The 17841-nt window shown below is 50.5% G+C and overlaps 8 protein-coding genes across 8 annotated transcripts; 3 read left to right on the forward strand and 5 right to left on the reverse strand.

Annotated features, from left to right (window-relative positions):
- Positions 1–729: 729 nt before the first annotated feature.
- Positions 730–1980, reverse strand: AA0111_g9135 (hypothetical protein; the record flags this gene model as incomplete). Its single annotated transcript, XM_028655660.1, has 3 exons — positions 730–1268; positions 1321–1732; positions 1828–1980. The coding sequence occupies 3 exons, from the start codon at positions 1978–1980 to the stop codon at positions 730–732; spliced, it is 1104 nt and encodes a 367-aa protein (XP_028503291.1).
- A 1990-nt stretch (positions 1981–3970) lies between these two features.
- On the forward strand, positions 3971–5783 carry AA0111_g9136 (hypothetical protein; the record flags this gene model as incomplete). The annotated part of the gene is made up of 6 exons (XM_028655661.1): positions 3971–4264; positions 4318–4329; positions 4380–4739; positions 4802–5044; positions 5100–5621; positions 5673–5783. The coding sequence occupies 6 exons, from the start codon at positions 3971–3973 to the stop codon at positions 5781–5783; spliced, it is 1542 nt and encodes a 513-aa protein (XP_028503293.1).
- A 1417-nt stretch (positions 5784–7200) lies between these two features.
- On the forward strand, positions 7201–7893 carry AA0111_g9137 (hypothetical protein; the record flags this gene model as incomplete). The annotated part of the gene is made up of 1 exon (XM_028655662.1): positions 7201–7893. One exon carries the CDS (start codon positions 7201–7203, stop codon positions 7891–7893), a length of 693 nt encoding a protein of 230 aa, XP_028503292.1.
- Positions 7894–9348: 1455 nt separating this feature from the next.
- Positions 9349–10487, reverse strand: AA0111_g9138 (ATP phosphoribosyltransferase; the record flags this gene model as incomplete). The annotated part of the gene is made up of 3 exons (XM_028655663.1): positions 9349–9587; positions 9640–10299; positions 10352–10487. The coding sequence occupies 3 exons, from the start codon at positions 10485–10487 to the stop codon at positions 9349–9351; spliced, it is 1035 nt and encodes a 344-aa protein (XP_028503295.1).
- Positions 10488–11402: 915 nt separating this feature from the next.
- AA0111_g9139 (hypothetical protein) lies at positions 11403–12439 on the reverse strand (the record flags this gene model as incomplete). Its single annotated transcript, XM_028655664.1, has 4 exons — positions 11403–11418; positions 11471–12168; positions 12252–12346; positions 12421–12439. 4 exons carry the CDS (start codon positions 12437–12439, stop codon positions 11403–11405), a joined length of 828 nt encoding a protein of 275 aa, XP_028503294.1.
- A 512-nt stretch (positions 12440–12951) lies between these two features.
- AA0111_g9140 (hypothetical protein) lies at positions 12952–14751 on the reverse strand (the record flags this gene model as incomplete). The annotated part of the gene is made up of 3 exons (XM_028655666.1): positions 12952–14376; positions 14426–14655; positions 14706–14751. 3 exons carry the CDS (start codon positions 14749–14751, stop codon positions 12952–12954), a joined length of 1701 nt encoding a protein of 566 aa, XP_028503181.1.
- A 764-nt stretch (positions 14752–15515) lies between these two features.
- AA0111_g9141 (hypothetical protein) lies at positions 15516–16718 on the reverse strand (the record flags this gene model as incomplete). The annotated part of the gene is made up of 3 exons (XM_028655667.1): positions 15516–15542; positions 15594–16641; positions 16696–16718. 3 exons carry the CDS (start codon positions 16716–16718, stop codon positions 15516–15518), a joined length of 1098 nt encoding a protein of 365 aa, XP_028503246.1.
- Positions 16719–16992: 274 nt separating this feature from the next.
- AA0111_g9142 (hypothetical protein) lies at positions 16993–17678 on the forward strand (the record flags this gene model as incomplete). Its single annotated transcript, XM_028655668.1, has 3 exons — positions 16993–17229; positions 17341–17453; positions 17510–17678. 3 exons carry the CDS (start codon positions 16993–16995, stop codon positions 17676–17678), a joined length of 519 nt encoding a protein of 172 aa, XP_028503182.1.
- Between the last annotated feature and the right edge of the window lie 163 nt (positions 17679–17841).

Genomic DNA, 17841 nt, shown 5'->3' on the forward strand with positions numbered 1-17841 from the left:
GCGGATTTTGTTGCAGCACGCCTTGTAGATTTGCAGAAAAGAAAGTGCTCAAAAAGTAAAATCAAAGAGGGGAGAGTGCGATCTACAGAGGAGTGTTGCGACGGCTGCGGCTACGGCAAGACCCTTGCAAGCTTCCGCAGGGCAAAATTGTGGGGCCGTGAACCGATGAGGCACAGCTGCAGTACTAAAGAAAAAGGGAACAGACATCGCCTTCCGGAGGCAGGGGCCAGAGACACTAGTCTGTCGTTCAATTCTCCTCTGTTGAGAAGGTGGTGCGGGGAGACACTCTCCCTAGGACTCCTCCCCGAGCAGAAGAAACGCTTACGCACAACATGTATCAAGCGTTCGCTATTCTACCAAGGAGTTCGTCGTGTGTTTGTGTCACTGTCTAAATAGCTCTATGAGGTCAGAGAAAATACTGACTATCTTTGTCGTTGGTTGCACATAGTGCTCTAATAAAAGCCGTCTTGACAAATGAAAGATGTGCTGTCGTCGCTCATGTCAAGTAGACCTCTTGACACAAAGTTGATCCACAGTAGAGCTAGCGGTATATAGCTTTATCGCGAGCTTTCGTGGCTTGTGTAAGTAGCAGAATCGCTGTCCATGCGTTTTGTTGCTGGTTTTGTACCAACAATCAAGAATTCGATAGATGACACGCGTCACGTTAAATGTTGCCCCAGATAAGTGTTTCCAAACAAGCATTGATGTGTGCTATTTGTCCTGTTATAATTATACATAATCGTCCCTCGTACTGACCGTAGTAGTGATCGTGATATCGTTGGGATCTTTTGTCCTTGGCTCATTGTTCCATGCGTTGTTGGCGTGACTCTCCCGAAGTATCGTTTCCTCGCTCGCTGTATCACTACCCATGCGAACAGTTGTCTGTAACACGCTCTCTCCAGGGCCCATGTATATCTTCTCTGACCTTCTGCTTCCATCCATACCGCGACTACTCTTGGACTTGGAGTAGTCTTTGAGTGGATATGAATTCTGGCCTGAAGAGTCGCCACAGGTACCGTATCTGATGCGGACGTAAAGCGGACGGAGGACTGGTACACAGGCGCAAACAATTGTGAGAAACACTTCGGTAGAGGACCATAAAAGCATGCTAGCGGTGTCGTATACGTAGTTCTCCAAGGACGACAGAGATTGTAGTTCGATAGTCCGGACAACGGAGCACGCGCCCGCGAAGATGCCGAGTGAAAGACCAGATGCGATTGCGATCTTGTCTTTACGCTTCATATTTAGTCCCATGATGATATGCCAGGCTATTTTGAATCAGTGTCGTCCTCGAAATCATTGCGCAGCAGAGTTACGTACGAAGGAGAGCAAGAACAAAGTCCATGCTTGCAGACCAAGCACCCATGGTCAGGCCGACCTCAGTGAAGTTGAGCCAGCAGTAGCCACCCTTGATTGTTTGGTCCCACAAGAATGCCGAAGGTACGCACTGTGTGTATAACAGGGTTGTCGTAATGATGCAAAGCACTGTTGTGCTGACTATACAGAACCAGAGGATAGCGATATGCCATCTCTTGAGAACGATGCGCAAGAGGAAGAGCGCTACTGAGCCTTTGGAAGCAGCTATGCCCATGATGCATATGCCTTGGCCGATGGCTTCCCACATGATAGACTTGGAGTAGTTGAGGTCAAGACGAACGATATCCGCTGTCTGTTTACCAACACCGTAGGTAATACCGACCGATATACAGCCGACATAGCCAATAAAGGTAGCCTTGAAACGTCAGTCATAAAAGCTTACGATGAATGTTGAGATGATTGTTTGTGAAGAGGTGCTTTTGTTGTCTGGGAGTAAGCAACGTAACTTACCAGATTGACCAACATCAACACGTCGTCCCATCCGACGTTTCTGACAATGTACTGTCTCGTGTACATTCGCAATGCAACAAGAAAAGTACCAAGAACCACCTGAGCCCACATCACTGCATTGAGTATGTTCGCAAAGTCTGCTGGCTTGCCCATCTCGGCGGCTGATAGAGCTAGGGTCGTAGTGAAGACGCTTCTTTTCTTCGCGTTCTGCTCTGCTGTTCCCTGGGGAGGATATCGCTGGGGGAGGTGTCGCCGAATCAAAAGACAAGTACGAAAGAGCTGGATATGTGCTACTAGGGGAAGGATGGGGTTTGGATGAGCAGCGTATCCTTGATATCGACTGCTTTATCCTCTAGATGAGCAACTCGAGTGGCGGCAAGGAGTGTCAGTGAACTGACGTACTCACAGCCTTGTTTACGCCCACGAATTGAGACACCCGTGCTAAAGAACAAACATACTTGCAGCGCGTCCGAGGCTCGAGCAGACCAATGCACATCTCTCACACCTATGGGAAACTGAACGGGCCCGACCTTCCAAGCGAAAACGATCAGCTAGTGTTCGGGACCTGCATGGACAATCGAACGGGGCATAGTGTCAAAGCTTTGTTGCCATCTTTGTCGCTCTAAGTGTCTTGCAAAGAGGCACTGCGATTGGGGACACACTCATGCCAAGCCACCGAAAAAGCATGCCACTTTCACGGCCGTAACACATTGATGTTGGTGGGGGGTTGTTGCTTTACGATGATCCCACTCCGTCCCTTATTTCCCCCTCTCTGCAAACTAGTAGATTTGCACATCCAGTGGATTCGTTGAGAGTAAAATTGCTTTCAACACTGCCGGGATAGTTGCTCCATTCGCATATGCCGCGCCGTGATATCGTGGATCTTGCAGCTTGCAGAGCGCGAAGGATTGGGCAATTGCTTTTTCTTCTCGAGTTGGACTTGACAGGCTCCGCAGTCCAACGGGCTTCGTCATAGCTAGGCCCGCTCCGTCTGATTCGCTGACGGTCAGCTCCCTGCCCCGACGAATGCTGTCCCAGCTGGAACGTCGACGCGGCCCCGGGAGCAGGGGCGCGTTCCTTCACCGTTCGGCAGCGACACTAGTGATATTCAGGCCCAATCGATACACGATACTCACAGTGTGCCGCTGCCGGTTGTCCCTTGTCCCGTGGGTGGAGGGCCTATCTCGTCAAATCCCGCCTCGGGCAGCCTGTGCTGTGCGTTAGTCTGGCCCATCGCGAAACCTTGGACAGTTCGTGCTACGCAAGCGGCTTCAAGATCGCATCTCAATAATTCATTCTTTCTTCAACAATCCCATGACATGCAGGTAAGGTGGTACAAAATCGTTTTGGCCTTTCCGTGGCGGGCCGTTGCCCGCGCTAGCGATCGCTGGGGTCGAGTACTAGCTAAGCTCTCTTCGGTTAAACGACCCTTAGTAGCGTTTTGACATCCGACGGATCAATTTCGGTCTGACCAGCATCGTGTGCGGAAAGGAGTGAAGGAAGATGATCCTTCGAGATTGCTTTCCAGGACTATGGTACGCGTGCCAGTCCATATTGCTCATGCAGGCACCATCAAGATCTTCATGGTGTAGTGGTGTACACTTTGCAAAGCTTTAATACGTTCGAACCTGCAGTTTGAACGAACTTCTTTTTCCTTTCATCTCCTCCAACTCCGCAGCAGCCTGCATTTTTAGTCTCCGTTAGTACAGTGATACTCCATACATCCCGCTGTCAGTCCCCTACTAGCACGCAAATCCGCTTCCCCGATACTCACCATGGCTGCTACATCCAATCGTTATGCGTGTTATTGCGATAAAGGGGTGGCGGGCAAAAGCAGTCCCGAGGTCTGCTCCATAGGCGTACGCAAGTGGCGCCCTGCCGTACCCTGGCAAGTCTCGTTCGGCTTCAGCGCACCACGGTCCCCAAACGGGAGCGGCTGGATTCTAGCTCCACCTCCCCATCTATCAGATGCAAGTTTGAACATGCGGGTAGTTAGCAACAGTCCCCATAAAGTGGACAGCCTGCATGGTAGGTCAAGACCTTCCAAGGTTGTCACTTACATTACCTTGTTCGTTACCCCTCCCACTTATATTCTTCTTTTCTTTTCATGAATCACATTGCATGCACATAGCAAGGTGACACGATGGCATTGGTGGGGTTACTTGCGAAGGCAATCGGCCTTGGAGCAATACTTCTCATTACTCGATATGTTCTGGCTTATCTACAATCACCACTAAAGACTATACCTGGTCCCTTCTTAGCCAAATTCTCCGATATCTGGCGTTTCCTGAATCACTATGGACAAACTCACATCGAGACACAGAGGCGACTCCACGAACAACATGGCGACATCGTTCGTCTTGGTCCCAACACCGTTAGTGTTGCTGATGCTAGTCTGATCAAGACCATTTACAACACCCGTGGAACGTACTTGAAGGTGAGCATGTACAGTGACAATGCTATGTATGATGGTCGCTAACATTACAACAGAGCGATTACTACGTAAGTTTCAAGCAGTCACTGATACCTATGCATCATACTAATCACGTCAGACCATTAACGATGCCCTTCAAGACGGTCACATCATCCAGAACATCTTCAGCACACGCAGCAACGAGTTCCATTCCAAAGGTGTCAAGCCTGTTCAAAAGTTGTACAGTCTTCAAAATGCTCTTCAAATCGAAAGCATTATGGACGACGATCTGCGTACACTATGCACTCAACTTGACGCTCGCTTCGTGGAAGGTGCTAAAAAGGACAAGACATGCGATATCGCTGACTGGATCTCATTCTTTGCTTGGGATTTTCTGGGCGATATGACTTGGAGCAAGCGCATTGGCTTCATGGAACAGGGTACGGATGTTGGCGATATGCTCGGGACCGCTGAACGTGTGATGCGCTACTTCTCAGTAGTATGTGCTTGACAAGTCGTCACAACTTCTACAGTATGTGAATCTCTACTGACCCCATCTAGGTTGGTCAAATTCCCTCTCTCGACAAATGGCTTGGAAAGAACCCCAATTGGCCACGCTCGCTATACAAGTTCGATGACTTCTCTGTCGCTGCCGGTTTCTCCGTGGAGCGCTTTATGGAACGCATGCAGAAACCTGAACTTGGCGATGGGAAGAAAGACTTCCTCAATGGCTTTCTCGAGGCAAAAAAGGAATTTCCAGAACTTGTTACTGATAATGAGGTCATTGGATATATGATCATCAACGTGAGTGTCCCATAGCTATGTTACGATAAGAACATGACTGATTCTGCCCCTACAGATTCTCGGTGGTGCCGACACCCTCGCCATTGTGATAAAGGCTATCTTCTACCACATCCTCAAGTCACCAGCCTCGAAAGCGCGCCTCGTCGAGGAACTCGTTGCTGCAAATCTCTCGTACCCCGCACCTTATACCACAATCGAGCACCTACCTTACCTCGATGCATGCATCAAAGAGGGCCTCCGTATGCATCCCGTTGTTGGCCATATTCTCGAGCGCGTCGTACCTGCAACTGGTCTCGCGTTACCTAATGGAGAGACATTACCGCCTGGAACAATTGTCGGTGTGAATCCATGGGTCGTTCATTACAAGGAGAGCGTCTTCGGCGCAAAACCCTATGAATTCCGGCCGGAGCGCTGGCTGCAAGGCGAACAAGAAGAGATTGGCGCTTACGAGGCCAGGATCAAGAAGATGAAAGATGTGGACTTGTCATTCGGAGGCGGAAATAGGATATGTATTGGCAGGCCATTAGCTCTGGTTGAAGTGTACAAAGTAGTTGCGACGGTGTTCGGTAGATATAAGGTATGCATTGCCCAACCCCAACATGACACACGAGAGCTGACGTTCCGGCAGATTGAGCTTGAAGACCCGAGCAAAGAATGGGATCTTCACAAACAATGGTTTGTATGGCCGCATGATATCAAGGTCAAACTCAACCCACTTGAGAGCATCAGCGCACCCTGATTGTCTCTAGACGGCTATCTTACATGGAATGTAACAGGAACGGAAGGTTGGTGGTGACCTGTAGTTTGAGCTTCCTATATATCACTGAAATTCTTATTGCAATGATTCTTCGATCCAGGCGGACTGTTCGATGAAATTTGCGTGTCATCTGCTATCTGCCGCGCGGTTCTTGTTTACGTGACGCATACGCATAACGTGCGTTCGGGATGTATTTGCAGCTATGTATGTAGTTGTTTAGTTGTGGAGGCTGGCGCTCCATACCCCATCTCCGTGCACGAAACTTCGCGAGGTATGAAGGCAGCTAGAATGCGTTGTTGTGTTTGCTTGGGTATATTACGATTCGCGCACGCGATGCTAACATCATAGGGATTCTTAGTCTATCGCGCTAGCCACTTCGGGTTTGAAGTGTTTACTCTTCGGCTAGGGCTGGGTTCGCCAACACTTGTACTGCATTCGAAGGTCGCTATCATTCGCAGCTTTACGTAGTGTGGAATATTCAATCACTCGGAGCATCCGATTCTAGGCGAGATGGTACGATTATCAGGACTTCAGAAGGACGTATTGTCGCTCTACCGACAATGCTTAAGAGCTGTGAAGCAGAAGCCAACGGTATGCTATTCAGATGCCTCCAACTTGACAACCTACTCATACAGCTGTAGGAGACGCAGTCACATTTCCGAGATTTTGCAAGGTACGGCAAGCTCAATAGAGCAACATGTTGGTGTGGCGGCTGATGATGATACGTAGATCTGAGTTTCACAAGCATAGAGACGTCGGTAAAAAGGATTTTGGCACCATCGAGTACTTACTTAGAAGAGGAAGAAATCAATTGGAAACATGGTCTGAGCCAGGTATCCGAGACATCCACAGGTAGCGGGAGAATGCCAGATCGAAGTTTGCACGTCGAAGCGGCGCATTGCTGGGCGGCGAGCCAGCGACACATCAATACAGTTCATCAGACCAGCACCATGCAGCTCGTTCCGCCATCGCGGGGTAGTGACATGTTCTTTGGACAACTCTTGCATCACATGTTGCTTCCGCGCTGGAAACTTCGAGCATCACCATCACGTGACCTGCTCTGAGCCATTACTCTGAACTTTCTAGTTGGTGCTTGCCCCCTCTCGAAGCATGATCTTCCGGGCACATGCCATTACGGCTACTTCCTCCAATTACTGGAAGCTTCTCATCTCACGATGTCTTCTGATCGCAAACGAAGACATGACGGCAAACATCGTGTTCGAAAGCTCTAGAAACTCCCCGAGCCATCTCCGAAGCTTCTTGCAACATCTTGGTTTACGCAACACCAATGTTCCCCGCACTCTGCGATGATTCGAGAGCCATGTCCCTCGATTATATATAGCCCTCGAGGCAGCTCCTGTAGTTCATCATCAGAACAACAAAGATCAACAAGTCTTCTATGCAATCACTTCGCTCAACTATCCGACGAGCTCCTCAACAACTCAACCGCATCACCAAGCCTACGATTACAACTACTCGACACTTTACCACTACACCAGAGACGATGTCTCTCTTCCCACGATTCACTCAGGAATTCGCTCCTATCTTCCGTCTCTTCGACGAGTATGATAGGCAAGCCTTCCGCAATATCGACCGGGAATTCAACAACATCAGATCCTTCACTCCCAAATTCGATGTGAAGGAAACGAAAGAGGGTTACGAGCTTCACGGCGAACTTCCCGGTGTCGAGCAAAAGGACATCAACATCGAATGGACCGACAACAACACGCTGACCATCTCTGGTCGCCACGAGCACGTCCGCGAGGAAGGCCAACGTCCTCAGGGTTTCATCGAAAACGGCGAATCCTCTCAGCAGAAGAAGCTCGGCCACCAGCCCACCGTTGAAGACGACCCCAGCGAAACCAACAACAAGGTCGCCAAGCAGTCCGAGCACAAGGACGTCTCCAAGCATGATGAGAACAAGGCAAAGTATTGGGTCAGCGAGCGTTCAGTCGGAGAGTTCCACCGATCCTTTGCCTTCCCTGCTCGTGTCGATCAAGACAGCGTCAAGGCTAGCCTCAAGAACGGTATCTTGAGCATCCTCGTTCCCAAAGCCCAGGCTCCTCAGCCTCGAAAGATCAGCATCGAGTAGATTGACCTGGCATAACCGAACGACGACGAATTACGACTTCCCTCTTTTCGATCAGCGAGCGTGGCATAGCAATGGAGTTTATGACGGGTTATTGTAAGATTGTTTGCTCTGTTTTGTACCTGTGGTGATTGCAGTATTCGCTCTCTACGTGGATCAGTAATATCGAGATTGTAATTAGTTTGTCACAATCAAATCATTACAACTTCTACGAAATGTCGGTTTAGTGATGGTGCTTTTGGTCTTCTGGGCTACCATTCGAGTTTCTTTGCAATCGGCTTTCCTAGTCTAGTATAATACCCGAAATATCAATACCACAGCTACAGTTCAAGATCATCTACTATACAACAATACTCCTGCTCTAGGGATGGTATTGACTTGAGGAGGACTAATCGAATTGTAAACTGGACACCAGCTGGGCTGTCGGCTCAACAAGTCTGGGATGCGACCGAGCTCATTGCTTGTTCCATTGAAAGCTGATGGTGGTAATGGTACCACAATCTTTTGGTCTTGGTTTGACCTTCTACGAGACGACAATTCACCACTGATTTTGAGACAAGTAATGACACACGAAACCTGTCTCCTTCCATTCTGTTGTACTTTATACTGCATAGACAAAATATCGTGAGCCGTACATACAAGCGATGCCTACTCTAATGGCTGTACCCAGATGTAAACATTTCAGTCACGCCCGAGTGCGGCAGTGACCTTCTCGACTCCTCACGAAAGCTCCTTACCTTTTGCTCTGGTAATTACATGGAGGACGAATGTGTGATGCGAGTAGCCCCAGATGGTGTGGTTCTGGCTTGCCCAAAAAGACTGGTCATCACGTGCTTCATCTGTGGCGTGCCATCGTCCTACATCACGACCAGCGACAAAAAGAAAGATCTCGCAATTGTGGAGAAGGATGTTATGCATCCTCCGGGAGTCGAACCCGGGCCAATTGCTTGGAAGGCAATTATCCTACCGTTGGACCAAGAATGCTTGATGAAAAGACTTACACTGGTACGCTTTATGTAGTAGGAAAAAATTGAAACGCAGCGTTTCGCGCAGGCTGGCGTCGACATCCCTTGCTGTCAAGCATTTGACGGACGATTTCAGCCGGCCGGACATGTTCGTTTTTGTAGATATGTGCCTTAGCGTCGGAATAAGGGGTAAACTCCAACCTTAGCGCTAGATAGCGCAGCCGTCTAGTTCACAATACAATGAGCTTGACCAACCTGAATTTGGGTCACATACACAAGACTGAAAGCCAAAACCAATGATCTTCTTGTGAGCTGACATCTCTAGGTGGTGGAAAGCCTGTAAGCCCATTGTTCATATTTATGAGTCCAAGAACCAGGCTCATCATTTGCTTCGATGGAATCAATCTATTTTAATTCCTATCTATCACACCGAGCATCGTGAAATAAACGCGTGCCATGTTCTAATAGCCATGGGCCTTAGCAAAGAGATCGCTTAATCTCCTGTTCTCGAATTCTCGATCTTGGTTACGATCAAGTCGGTAGCCCCAACCTCTGTCAACTTGTCCATAGCAATAGCGATATCTTTCCTCAACACCATAGCCTGAACAGCCACCCAGCCATCTTCTTCCAACGCGTTGACGGTGGGAGCGCGGCGTCCGGGAGTAATCTTGCGTGCGATATCCAGCTTCGATCGGTCGATGTTGTAGGTGCACAGGACGTACTTTTGTGCAGCTATGAAGAAGTTAGCCACGCCGTACCACGCGAGAGATCTGATGCTACTTACTGATAACACCCTTTATCCGAGCTGTGATCAGCTCTACCAGCTTGGGGTCTGATGGGTGCTTCGACTTAATGAGGATAGCACTTGATGAGACGACTGTAGAGATGGCCTTGAGACCAGCTGCGCGCATTGTCTCACCCGATTCCACCAAATCGACGATACCGTCTGCGACGCCCAATGCGCACGCCGCCTCGACACTGCCACCAACGTACTTGATGACTGTCTTGAGTTTGGCATCGCCATTGGCCTCTCCGTTTGTGTTTCCGGCCTGTTCGGCCTCTAGTTTCCGGAAATACTGCTCAGCCAAGTTGGTGAAGCTTGTAACAACGTTCTTGCCGATCAAGTCTTCCGGCTTTGCCAGGTCACCCTTTGCAGGAACTTGTACCTGTAGACTGCACTTTCCGAAATCGAGATCTAGGACCTCCTCTACACCGCTGGTAGCAGTAGGCGGTGCGACGCACTCATGTTCTGCTACTTGGTCGCGCCCTGTTATGCCCAAGTCTACGCGACCCTCTCCTACGAAAGTTGGGATATCAGCGGCAGGCAGAAACACAAGAGCGAGCGGGTGGTTCTTGACGAGTGCGATATCGAGACGCGAGTGTCGGTGGAACTGGATGTCGGAGCCGTGGAGGAGGTCAAGACATGCTTGGTGGAGGCGGCCCTCTGTGATGTTTGTCAATCTATGAGCTCTGCCAGTAGTGTGTCGACGACGTACTCTTAGGCACCGCAAAGAGCAGGCGGTCGTTCAAGCTGTTGCCCAAGAGGTCAGTCATGAATGGAAGACTCCTGCTGCCCTGGCGCGCTCTTTGCGCGATTCGCTCATTATCACTTGCGCCATTGGTGTAACCCATTGTGGTAGAAGAGGCTTATCAGAAGTAGGGAAAAGAATGGAGAAAGGAGACAAGCGGAACGTACGAGTTGACGAGATCCATCTTTCTGAATCAAGCACGCAATTGCTGGGGCTTGTAGAATGCGAACGCGCGCTGTGCACCCTTCAACAAGGCTTTGAATGGGGAATTCTGCGACAGGCTAGGCACGAGGTCCACTTCGGCAATTGCAATTGGGCACAAGGTCGCTGCCGTGGAGGTGGCTAAATGCGCGGACAGCGTCAGAGCAGATATGCAGGCTTGGATGTGTGGGTATGTGTGTCGTTTTGTAGTGTACAAGATTGAGGCGCGTCTCGACTTAGTGACTCAAGGAGGGGTACGGGCTACACGTGTGATGCGCCAAAGGCTGTGGAACCCTCAAAAACTTGATACCTAAAAGTGCATGTCAATAGCATAGAGGCCGTGCAAACAACAAGACCGTGATTGGTGCAGTAAATCTGGTTACCGCGACCGACCTGCGGCTTCAATTTTTTTGCGGGATGACGTTCCATCAACACATGTTGCCCCGCGTTGCGATGCGTCGGAGGTTGGCGACGCGGCATTGGCCGGCATCAACTCACATGCTCAATACGGTCCCCTATCGATTTTGCGTTGTAACTTGAACGTAATATCATGCTCGATTATGTGAATCAGACATCTACTGGTATCTATCTATGATGCACCGCCTATGTGTCAAACCCATGCCGCTTCGTCTCGAAATTCGATTGTGAGATAGACAGGCCAAGCGCAGACTGCCATAGACGCATGCTGACTTTTCATTCCCGAAAAACGCCATCCGCGACTCCAGACTACCGGATGGTTCGGTAGGATGTGATCGTCTCGCACTCGAGAGGAGATTGCGACGGGGGAAGGCGTGTGAATATAAAGCGTCGTCGTGCCTCACATGAAATCGTCACTGTACATATGTTAGTACCTCTAGGACTCCTACGGAATCCGACATGACTCACTCTCCAAAGTCCTCATCATCATATGCCCTCGTGTCTGCCCTGACACCAACGTCTCTGCTCGCGTTGAGCGTAGTCTTGGTCTTTGCCGCCTTTGTCTTCTTTCCTCCCTTTTCAGCAGCCTTCTCCTCCTTCATCTTCTCGTTGCTCAGTGTGGTCAAGCCAGATGCAATCTTCTTGATCTGCTCACTCGGCAGGTCCTTGGCGATCTGCTTGGTAAACTCCTGCAGGAAAAGCGAGTACTGTCCCTTCTTAGAGTTGGCAGCAATCAGAGGTGTGAGTGTCTCTCGGAGCTTGGTGAACTGGTCTTTTGTGTTGGGATTGAAGATGGAGAGTGAGGACAGGTCGATGGCATTGCCCGGGTTGCTCTCGTCGGTGACGGTGATGGCCTTGCCAGCACGGGTCTTGTTGCTGACGCTCAAGTCGCCAAAGAGTTCCTCGGCTTGGGCGCGCGAGGCGTCAAGCTCTGCCTGGCGCATTCGTTCGCGGCGCTCGGCCTCGGTCTCTTCCTCTTCAGATTCACCATCCTCTTCCATCTGCCGCCGGCGTAGTGCTGCCTGCCTGTGCTCCTCGATCCGCTGCGCCTTGGACTTGTGGTTTGCCTTTGCTTCTGCGTCTGCCTTTGCCTTTGCCTCGGCGGCCTTCTTTGCCTTCTCGCGCTCGACTTCTGAGTCCTCCGCAGCGTCCCATGAATCTAGTACCTGTTGTGTCCATAGTCAGCACATGTAGCCTTGTATGGCGGGGCTTGAATCGTGCAAGCGCGGGGCATAGTGGGCTGACGCACATCGTCATCTTCTTCTTCGTCGTCAAATTTGCTGCGGCGGGCGATAGGCGCTACCTGTGGCGAGGTAGGAGGAGAGCTGCCTTCTTCTTCGTCGTCTGCAACATACGTTAGTCCCAAGCCTTCACGATTCCATCTTGAAGCGCGCGCAGTGGCATCGAACATGACGTACCCCACTTTCCTGGTGCCATGATTGCAATCGTTTATAAAGAGACGGAGTTTGTGCGTAGTCTAGGCTGATGTATCCAAGGGTCCTGACAGTAGGGCAGGGTTTTATAGTCGAGTGATGTGGAAGAAAGAAATGGTCTAAAGTTGACTGAGGCGCGAAACAATGGTTGGGCTCACCATCGCGCGTGGCTCGCTTCCGATCTACCTAAAAATTCGCTGCCCAATCACATAGGGTGCGCCACATTCACTCTTTCTCACTATGTTGCAAGTCTTTTATTGTTAAACCGAGCTATGGCGTATCGTAGTTCAACCGCAGGCACCTTGCAGCCGGATCGTATTAGCCATCTCATATGTGCAAGACATTAATCCTATAACCCTTCCTTTCACGCCACCTTGAGGCTTAAAACATAATAGATCCCCCACATGCAGCAAAACAAACAAGGAAGTATGAACAGAAGACGAAACCTAAGACCTGCTTGAACGTTGCCACAACACATCATCAGCAAAAAGGTTGATTAAGAGAAGAGATCCAGATTTACCGCTCAGGAACCTCCCAGGGCCTCCAGAATTTCCACCCTTCTCTGACTTCTCGAACACCCTTCCGTCTCGAACTCGACACTCCGACCAGTCTTTCAATGCCGATAGTGCCCTCAGCCCGAAGAAACTTTTCTTGGTCAATCTCCTCCCCACCTTCCTCTTCATTGCCATTGTGTAGTACTGCAGGCCAAAGCACACCCACGCCGTCACCGGCAAGCGTCGTTTCAAACTTCTCAAAGCCTTCATTCTCCAGCTTTACCTCGAGGGAGTCAAGAATCTTGTATTTCAGCTTTGTACCATTAGATATTATGGATGCGCCGCAGTCGATATCCGCTTCATCAGACGTGTCAGATTCGTCAGATGAGATATCGTGGTGTAAGCCATTTGCGTGGCCGTTGGTCAGCGCTGGGGGCTGGGGCTTGAGGATAGTAATGGCGCATCCTCCGCCTCCCGCGCCTGTGAGCTTTGTCCACCCGATACCAGTGTGGTCGATGATTTCACGGATACGCTCGAGTTTGGGATGTGAGACGCCTAATGAGACGAGTAGACCATGGTTTATCGTGACGAGTTCGCCGAGGTGTTTGAGTGCGTCGGGGGAGGTTGCGTCGAAGTCTGGTGATGTGAGTAGTTTGTGTGCAGATTCGGTCACTAAGCCGATGGCATTGAGGATATTCTCTGTGAGGGCGGGGTGCACGTTGCGTAGGTTGGCGACCTTGGCGACTTCGGTGGCCGTGCTGCGAGATTGTCGTGTGTTGACAAGCAGCAGTGGAAGCTCAGGAAAGCTATGCAGCGGTATGACTAGAGGTGGCTTGTCGTAATCCCTTCGCTGGAACAAGACTGCTTTACCACCTGAGGAGACGGTATTGTCGACGCCTGAGGGATTTCCGTGTATGCACATCTCGCCGACGAACGCCCATCGGTTTATGCGCTCAATGTTGAGCTCGCATTCTTGTGGCGGCTGATCCTGATGGGGTCCGCTGAGTGCACGTATCTGCAGAAGCATTGCCGTACTCAAACAGACGGATATACTGGCGCTGCTGCCCAGGCCTGCACCAATGGGAATTGTAGATCGTAAAGTATAAACACACGGGGGCACTTTGCGGGATGCGAGAGAAAGGAAGAGGTATAGGAAAGAACATGCAGAGGCATGGTGGATCTTGCGTATCGACTCGGGGGCTTTTGGCGAGACTTCATCGATAAAGGGTTGTATGGCGGCCATAAGGTCGGGATCCAGAGACGTGACGAGGTCGTAGTAGTACTTCTTCTTGCCTGATTTAGAGAAGCTGTCCCAGGGCAGGTCGTCGATGTTCCAGGTATGCTCCATCTGTATGTCGGGGAAGCGCAGCTTAACGGTCCGATTCGATTTGGAGAGAAACGAGACGTGGAGATAGGATCGGAGCGATATGGCGGCGGCGATAGCAGCCTAGAGAACATCAGCATCCATCTTGCCATGGTTGTCGTATCGAACCTACCTTGCCATGTACTACCGCGTGTTCTCCGTAGACGATGACCTTGCCTGGTGCGGAAACCATGAAAGGAGGCATCATAGGCGACGACTGCTTCCTGAGCAATGCCGGAGCGCCATTCGGCTTTGTGGTGGAGATGGAAGGCATATTAGAGCCCAATTGCGCGGGCATCGAGTCTATGGGCGAGGGTTCGGGTGTTTGAGTGGAATGCGACGACGTGCGCGGGTGAAGGCTCGCTGCGTTTGGGTTAGCCATGATTTGGGCCTTTTGGAAAGAGTTGTCTTACGTGGCGCGACAACAGTATTCCTACGCATGCTGCTATTTGCCGCCATGGCTGAGAAAAGAAGAAAAGTGAAAGCAACAAGAGAACGTGAGTGGAAGGATTAGGGAACTGCCAATGGCAAAGGAGGCGTCGTGCTCAACGGTCGGGCCATGTACCAAACTTGGGCGAGGTCATTATACATGGGCTAAGTCTACGGCGGACTAGTTGATCAGCTCCACCATGCAGGAACTGTCGGGGTTAATCTTACATCCCTGTTTTCTAGAACCGCCCTATGGCTGCGCGGACATTTCCAAGACATGCACTGCCGTCACCATCTCGCATTACGTCTGTACTGCGTAACACGACGTAGTGCTGGACGTTGGCGCAGTCGTGGGCTGCAGTTGCTTCGCATTCTTCGACACAGTCACGCGAACAACAATATCAAGGCGACCCCTTGCCCTTCCGCACTCGTCCTTCGCAGCCGCAGTAAGCTGAAAAAGCGGCCCAGTGGCATGGCACTAGAGACTGATAGTTTAGATGCGGGGAACTTTCACATCATGTTAACTGTAAACCGCAAGGAGCACGATAGCACGACGTAGCCGTCGGGATCCGACAAATCGTCGGAATCCGACATTGACGCGAGGCACAGCCACAACAGGCAACGCAATCGAGGCACAAGCATCAAGACTATAGCCTAAACTTGTCGTCGGTGGCAGGTATTCGTATGACCGGTATAATGATCTCCAGATTGTAAATATGATTCTAGCAAGTGCCTGCCCAAAAACCAAATCCAATAACTCCTCGCTATGCATGTACAGTTCGGATGGAAGGAATCTATGATGGTGTTTTAATCATAAAAATCTACAAACGTATTAGCAGAGATCAAGTAACAATTGGAAAATGTAGACATACCTCTTTCATGGCTTGTGCATCCATAGTCGCAGCCTTCTTCTGACGGATCCATTTCTGCCTAACAGCATGCATGCCTCTTGGAGTGTATGATAGACCGGCAGGTACCGGTGTGGATGTTTTTGACAGAGGAACCGACGAGATCGTTGTCGGCGTGCTCTCGTCTTCCTCGCTTTCAGAGCTGGAGTCGTCCGAGCTGTCCTTTTTCGCTGCTTTCTTGGCTGCTTTCTTCAGAGCCTTCTTCGCTTTCTTCTCCTCCTTGCGTGCTTTCTTCTCAGCTTTCCGTTGCTCCTTGTCCGTAAGCGGTTCGGGGTCAGATGCCGGAGCAGCGACATCGTCGGTGGAGGATTCCGCGTCTGATGAGGACGCGCGCTTTGACTTCTTCGACTTGTCCTTCTTCTTATCTTTCTTATCCTTCTTGTCTTTCTTGTCCTTCTTGTCCTTCTTCGATTTCGACTTGTCGCTTCCCTTCTCTGCTTCGTCGCGCAAGTCCTCGCTCTTCTTCTTGCGCTTCACCTTGAGCTCGTCGTCGGTGCGGTCATCGCGCTTCCTCTTCTTATCTTTCTTATCCAATGCGCCGTCGTCGCTCTCTGGCTCAGACTTGATCTCAGACTTGATCTCCCCCTCCTTCTTGATATCGGAGCTCTTCGTGATCTTGTCGCCCACCAAAAAGCCGCCGCTAACAAAATTCATCATGCCGTACTTGCGGTACACGAACGCCCTTTTCTCAATCTCCTCTCGTCTTTCTTCTTCCTTCTTGACCTCGGCCTCATTGCCATTCAGACGCCCAAGAATGCTCTCTAGTCCTGCAAGACCAAAGTTTTCCGCGCGCTCACTCCCTCGCTTTGCGCCCAAACCAAGATTATCGTCTTTGAGAAACACGCGAATATGCGATTGCGAGGCGGCGGTATAATGAGCAGCATGGGAGGCATCCGTCGCACCGAGAGAGTTTCCGGGCTGCCATCCTTGCGAGGTCAATATGCGATGGCCGAAGCGCGAGGTGTTGTTTGCCCAGTTAGTGTTCTGGGGATCGTTGGAGATCTTCGTTCGGCTGGTCTTGTGTTAGTTTCGTGGAGGTCGGCCGAAGCCAAACTGGCAGACATACTTCTTCGGCGCTGCGAGACCCATGGTAAATACTGAACAGACTGGACGAGATTGCGATTGTCGAAGGGAAAGGCGGGAGTCCGCAAACACGACCAAAAATTTGTGGATGCCCGCTAGCGCGGAATCTTGGCGCTATGTGGGGAAGCCATCTCCCCCATCTCCAAGGCTCCAACCATTGCTCTCTAACTGGCAAGCTCTCACCACTTGAGCTGAAGCAAGGAATAATGCTTCGATAACGATTCAATCAATCGCAGTCTTGATCTACGCTACTAATTCTCAGCACTCACCACCAGCACCCATGGCTCCGACGCGCGCACCCGAGAAATCCACTTTCATGACCGCCTCCATGGCCACCATTCGCCGGAGCGCACAGCAGTCTCGAAGACAGATTACCGATGAAACAGAGGAGCTCGAAAACTCTGCAGAAGCCAATGGTGTGGGTCGCGATATGAATGCAACACACGAAAAAACGGAAGCATCGCAGAACACCTCCGATGGCCCGCTGGACCACCTGATGGCGAAAATGGTAGACGACGTATGTTAGATGGAATCATCAACTACATACCACCGTCTCTACATTCCTACCAGTGGCATAGCACGCCTGATTAGCAGGCTTTGAGAAGCAGCATGCTAATTCTGCGCGCAGCAACGCAAGCGGTACGACGCGTCAAAGAACAACGTAGGTAGAGCTTACAACAACCATTACCAAAGCGTCGAAGATTCCATAAACACCGTCTTTGACACACATGTAACAGAGATGTGGGTCACGCAGTGTTAAAGAGATAGTGCAACCCCGTAGGTTAACAATACCTCAGTACAACAGCCCACCAAGCGCAGCTCAAACGCCTCCAAGAACTCTTGGACCAAAAGGCTGCCATTGAAACCGCTATGAGGAAGCAGTTGGCAAGCTTGCAAAAGATCTACGATGCGCACTCTCGTGATCTGGAGGCGGTGATTGATCGCCGACTGAGAGAAATGAAGTGACCCTGATACGTCTAGGAACACCAACGGCATGCAACCTTCTTGCAAGAACAGCACTCCTTTACAGGATTTGGTTTTCCATTCGAAGCGTTGAGGGCAAAGTCACTTCAAAACAACAATAAAATGTGCTAGTAAAGTAGACACCAGATATGAAGATAATATAATT

Source organism: Alternaria arborescens (genome assembly GCF_004154835.1).
Source record: "Alternaria arborescens strain FERA 675 chromosome Unknown contig_25, whole genome shotgun sequence".
Lineage (NCBI taxonomy): Eukaryota > Fungi > Ascomycota > Dothideomycetes > Pleosporales > Pleosporaceae > Alternaria > Alternaria arborescens.